The sequence below is a fragment of the Pipra filicauda genome, unplaced genomic scaffold (genome assembly GCF_003945595.2).
Source record: "Pipra filicauda isolate LSUMZ 115617 unplaced genomic scaffold, ASM394559v2 scaffold329_size807674_pilon, whole genome shotgun sequence".
NCBI lineage: Eukaryota > Metazoa > Chordata > Aves > Passeriformes > Pipridae > Pipra > Pipra filicauda.
The window spans coordinates 85,894-90,360 of NW_024104453.1; the positions used below are offsets into that span (position 1 = coordinate 85,894).

The following is a 4,467-nucleotide window of genomic DNA, read 5'->3' on the forward strand; positions in this document are numbered from 1 at the left end:
CCTGTCAGGGGGTTGCAGAGCCAGAAGGTCCCCCCTGAGCCTCCTTTTCTCCAGGCTGAGCCCCCCCAGCTCCCTCAGCTCCTCCTCACAGGACTGACTCCCGAGCAGTGCTCAGGAGGATGGGGATGTTCTCTAGAACCCAGAGCCCTCCCTCCCTCCTTTCCCACACTTCTCCATCTGGCTGAGAAGCACGAAGGATTGAAGACACAAATCCTCCGTTTAATTGTGCTGCGCATTTTATTATCTCACCTCAGATTTTACTGTTAATCTCTTACAGATTTCGTTTACATAAGTGGAGTCTTTCAGCTTTAGCAGCTCCAGCGCTTTCTCTTCTGATTCTGCAGATATCAATCAGCTAAAAAGAAAAGAGAAAAGCACAAGTGTCCTTAAATTTGTCATTCAGTCTTTCAGGGCTTTCTATATTGTTTCCCACTCCTCAGCTCCTAAAGTAAAAGTTCAAAAGCAAACTGAAATCAGCACAGGCAGAACAACCCTCACAGGGAGAGCAGGATCCTCTTACCTGGGCTTACATGTCCCAAACAAGGCAAAGGTGCAGATATAACTCTGGGGAGACCCATCCCACCAATCCCTTAATCTGCAGGCAGGAAGAGCTGCACAGCAGACTGCCCCTGGATGTTTTATTTGCTGCAATTCCCACACACTGAGCCCAAAGGAAAAGGAGGATTCGCAGCAAATTCGGGTGTAATTAAGTGTTAGTGTTAAGCCCCCATGCAGGGAGCTGGTGTTCTGAGCTGGCTGCAGGTGCTGAGCTGCCTTGCAGGTGCAGCTGGAGTTATAAACCCTTTTGGAAATTGCTCCCTGAAGACTGAGGACGTTTTGGGAGGAGGAGTAGGGAAGTGGCAAACAGCACCGAGGGGAGCTGCTGGGATGGGCTGTGCTGCTGCTGACAGCCCATCTCAGCTCCAGGGCACAGGCAGCACCTTACGAAGAAATAACCTCCCCAGAAGGGAGTGGTTGGGTTCTGAGGGCTCTGTAAAGTGAGCAAACATGACACAAAAGCCCTTCTGGGGAATATAAATATCCCCGTGCTGGTGAGCTGGTGAGGGGAGGCAAAGGCAGAATTCCCAAGGCAGAAATCAGCCTCCTGACAGTACCGTCTGGGGTGTCCTGTAACAGCTCTGCCAGCACTTTCTCCAGGGCATCTTGGTATTTTTCCAGCTGCCTTGGGGTGAGCCACATCCCAGGTCTGACAGGAACAGCCTGCTGTTGAGAGAGCCAGAGAAGTCAGAAGGAAAAGCTGAGGAGAGCAGGGGGAGGCAGCTTGGGAACAGCCAAGCTCCCCGCAGGAGTGGCTGCACGGGTGGGCAAAGAGTTCCCTGTGTTCAAGTGGAAAAGCACAGTTTTCAGACTTGGTAACCAGGCAAACATGTCTTTGAGAGCTTAGCCTGGCACTTAAATCCCTAAAATTGTCCATTTTCTGCACTGTATACAGACTTTGGGGAGTGCAGCTGCATGGGCCCAAGTAAGGTCTTGCCAGTGCAGAGAAGTGTGGGATCAGAGGTGACACCGGGCAGCACAGCTGGAGCTGGGTGAGAAGGTGACAGGTTAACCCCAGAGCTGAAGCAGAGCTGGGAATCCCTGCCTTGAACTTGGCTGGGGTTCACTGAGTGGCAAAGGCAAACCTCATGGTTCCATTTTCCTGAGGGAGAAGCCAGGTGGGTCTCAGGGGTGACCTGGCTGCTGAGTGTCCAAGATTATATATAGGGGGGAGGTAAAACCTTTCTCTGGGGCAACCTGGCAGGGCTGGCAGAGGACATCTCTTGGGCTCCTTGTCCCCCTGTGTGTCCTCCTCAGAGTCCAGTGGCTCAGCATACCTGGATGGCCCTGGCCGTGCTGGCACCCACACCGGGCTGCTCAGAGGAGCCTTCCTCGTCCAGCTGCTGCAGGGAGCTCAGGGATTTCTTCTGCCCTCCCCTGTTCCTCTCCTTCTCCTGCAGCATCAGAGCAGAGAGCAAGTGGCACAGTTAGTGATGCTGGGACACAACATCCCGAGGGTCCCAGACCCGCTCTGCACCGCAGCAGCAGTGGGATGCCCAGCAGCCAGGAACCCCCAGTGCTGGGCACAGAACCAGGGCACAGGAGGTCTCACCACTGCCTGGAGCCAAGGTGGAATCCCCCCAGGGCCTCAGGAAGGGCCAGCGTGGCCTTGGGGACTGAAATGCTGCCATGCAGCAGAGGCTGCACGTGGGGGTAAGGTCTGGTTACAGGGTGGAGAGGGAAGGTCTGCAGTGAACAGGACACTCGTGTCACTGTTGATCAGTGCGAGGTGACACCATCAGCTGAGGACAGTGACCTCACTGAGCTGGCCCAGAGACCTGGCCCTGGTTCTGTTCTGGGGCACTGGCAAGGAAGTTTAACTGAGCCCTGCACAGGCTCATGGCACGTGGAGAGCTCTGGGCAGAGGTTGTGTGTTACCAGCCTTCCTGCAGGTCTGTAATGTCAGTTCTTTACCAGTCATGGGGCCAAACTTGGCTTCAGGGCCCTCCCTTTATTCACAAAGGAAAAAGCCAGAGATGCTTTGGAATATGACAGACACATGCTCAGAGGAGCAGGGGCAGCGTTTAGGGGACAGAGTTCACCCACATACCTCTAGAAGACCCTCAGTCCCTGGCAGACACGGAGCTACAAGGGCTGTGACACATGAACAATCGACCTGGAGACAGTGCGTGGGTCCCCCCATCCTTCCTGAGGACACTGAGGGGTGACTGTGCTCCCCACAGGAAGAATTACCCTCCAGTGAGTGGATGGGTGTTGGAAATAGGATTTCTCCTGGCATCAATGGGCTCTGCACTGCGGGGGAAGCTCACTCGGGCTGTGTTTCAGAAGATGCAGTTCTCTGAGCCTGCCTGACACTTCTCAACAGTATTAGTTTCACATCAAAAGCAAAAGCGTTCTCTCTGCACGTCCCAGAGGTGACAACCATCCGGAGGATGGTTAATTATTTGTTGCAACAAAAGACCCGTCACTGTGGTGATGGGAGGCTGCAGCTTCGCTGTAAAAATTACAGCCACTAGCACAGAGGAAGGAAAAATGAGCCCATGGGCTGCAGGTGATAACCCACACAGGTCTGTCAGACCTCATGGAGAGGAGTCCAGGCTCTTCCTTTCTGGTCTCACACCTTAGGAATTGTCTGTGTCCTCCCCCATTGCCCTGAACTCTGGGAGGAGTGTGGGATGGGCTGGATCACAGTGTCTCCAGGGAAACAGGAGGGGCAGGGGATGGGGTGACAGTGGCACCTGCAGAGCCTGGGGGGTGAGGGCTGGAGAAGAACCTTTCCTGGATTATTCAATACATTTTGGAGGGGTTACCTGCATTTTCTGGAAGTCACTGTGGGTGAAGAAGGGCATGAAGCCTTCAGCCTGTTCAGCCAGCAGAGACACCAGGTACACCAGGAGCAAACTGGCCACCACCTTCCTTGAAACCATCGTGAGAGTCTGAACAACACAGGAAAGAAGACACGAGGGTAAAGTGTGGACAGGGACATTCGATCAGAAATCCCTTTGGCCTTGCATCAGCTGCCATCAAATTCATCCCCCAGCTAACCACAGGTATATTTACTCTTCCAGTTGCTCCTGAGCTGAGAATAGAAGTGTCTTGACTGACAATTCTCTTCTCCAACCTGTTTGTGTAAACAGGTTTGTTCTTGAGCACCATCTCCAGGGACGTCAAGCCCAGCCCTGCAGTGCTGCTCCAGCCTCCCTCCAGCTCTGCTGGAGTGAGACTCTCACACATCCAGAGCAAAACACTCCCATCAGTCCCACTGCCAGCACGGGAGACTGCTGCTGGGAGAGAGAAAAACCACGACAGCTGTCTTGTTAATTTTTGGTTTGCTGTTCCTCACCCCTGGAAGCCTTGGTGGACTGGATCTTTTAAGAAGCCTCATTGGGTCCAAGAGAGAAAGGTGCTTGCCAGGTGTTTGCCAGCCCAGCTCTGTATAAGCCTGGAATAAAGGGCTCTAAAAACCACCTTCTGGAGTGATTTAACTGTGACTTCTCGTCACGAGAAGACTTACGTAAACATTAAATGTTCTCTTTAAATATTAAAATACTCTCCCTGGATGGATTTAATGAAGTCTGGTCCCACAGCTTAACTACTTCACCTGATTGGAGCCTGATCCTTAATTAGTTTTGGCAACCTCTTGGTTTGGACATCATTGAAAAGACATTGTTAGGTCAAATTTGACTCCTGAATTAGATTTGCCATAAATATCAGCTGGTATTGAACCGATGGCCAGTGGAAGTTAATAAATATTCTCTTTCCATAGCACCTGCCAGTCACATCCTCTCCTCACTGCTCAGGGCAGCACTGGGGCCATCTCCCCCTGCCCACCCACGCTGGGGCACCGCAGCCCCACAGGTCCCCCTGCCCTGGGACATCACCCTGGGTGTCCCACCAGAGGCACCATTTCCTGCAGGGATCAGGACAGGATTTCTTAGGCTCTCCCCT

General features: G+C 53.0%; 1 protein-coding gene across 1 annotated transcript; it reads right to left on the reverse strand.

The window, feature by feature from the left end:
- Positions 1 to 218: 218 nt before the first annotated feature.
- Positions 219 to 4,053, reverse strand: MLN (motilin). The gene is made up of 5 exons (XM_039383899.1): positions 3,580 to 4,053; positions 3,330 to 3,455; positions 1,836 to 1,952; positions 1,116 to 1,224; positions 219 to 355 (listed from the first exon to the last, which is right to left on the reverse strand). The coding sequence occupies exons 1-5, from the start codon at positions 3,751 to 3,753 to the stop codon at positions 348 to 350; spliced, it is 534 nt and encodes a 177-aa protein (XP_039239833.1). The 5' UTR covers positions 3,754 to 4,053; the 3' UTR covers positions 219 to 347.
- Positions 4,054 to 4,467: the final 414 nt, after the last annotated feature.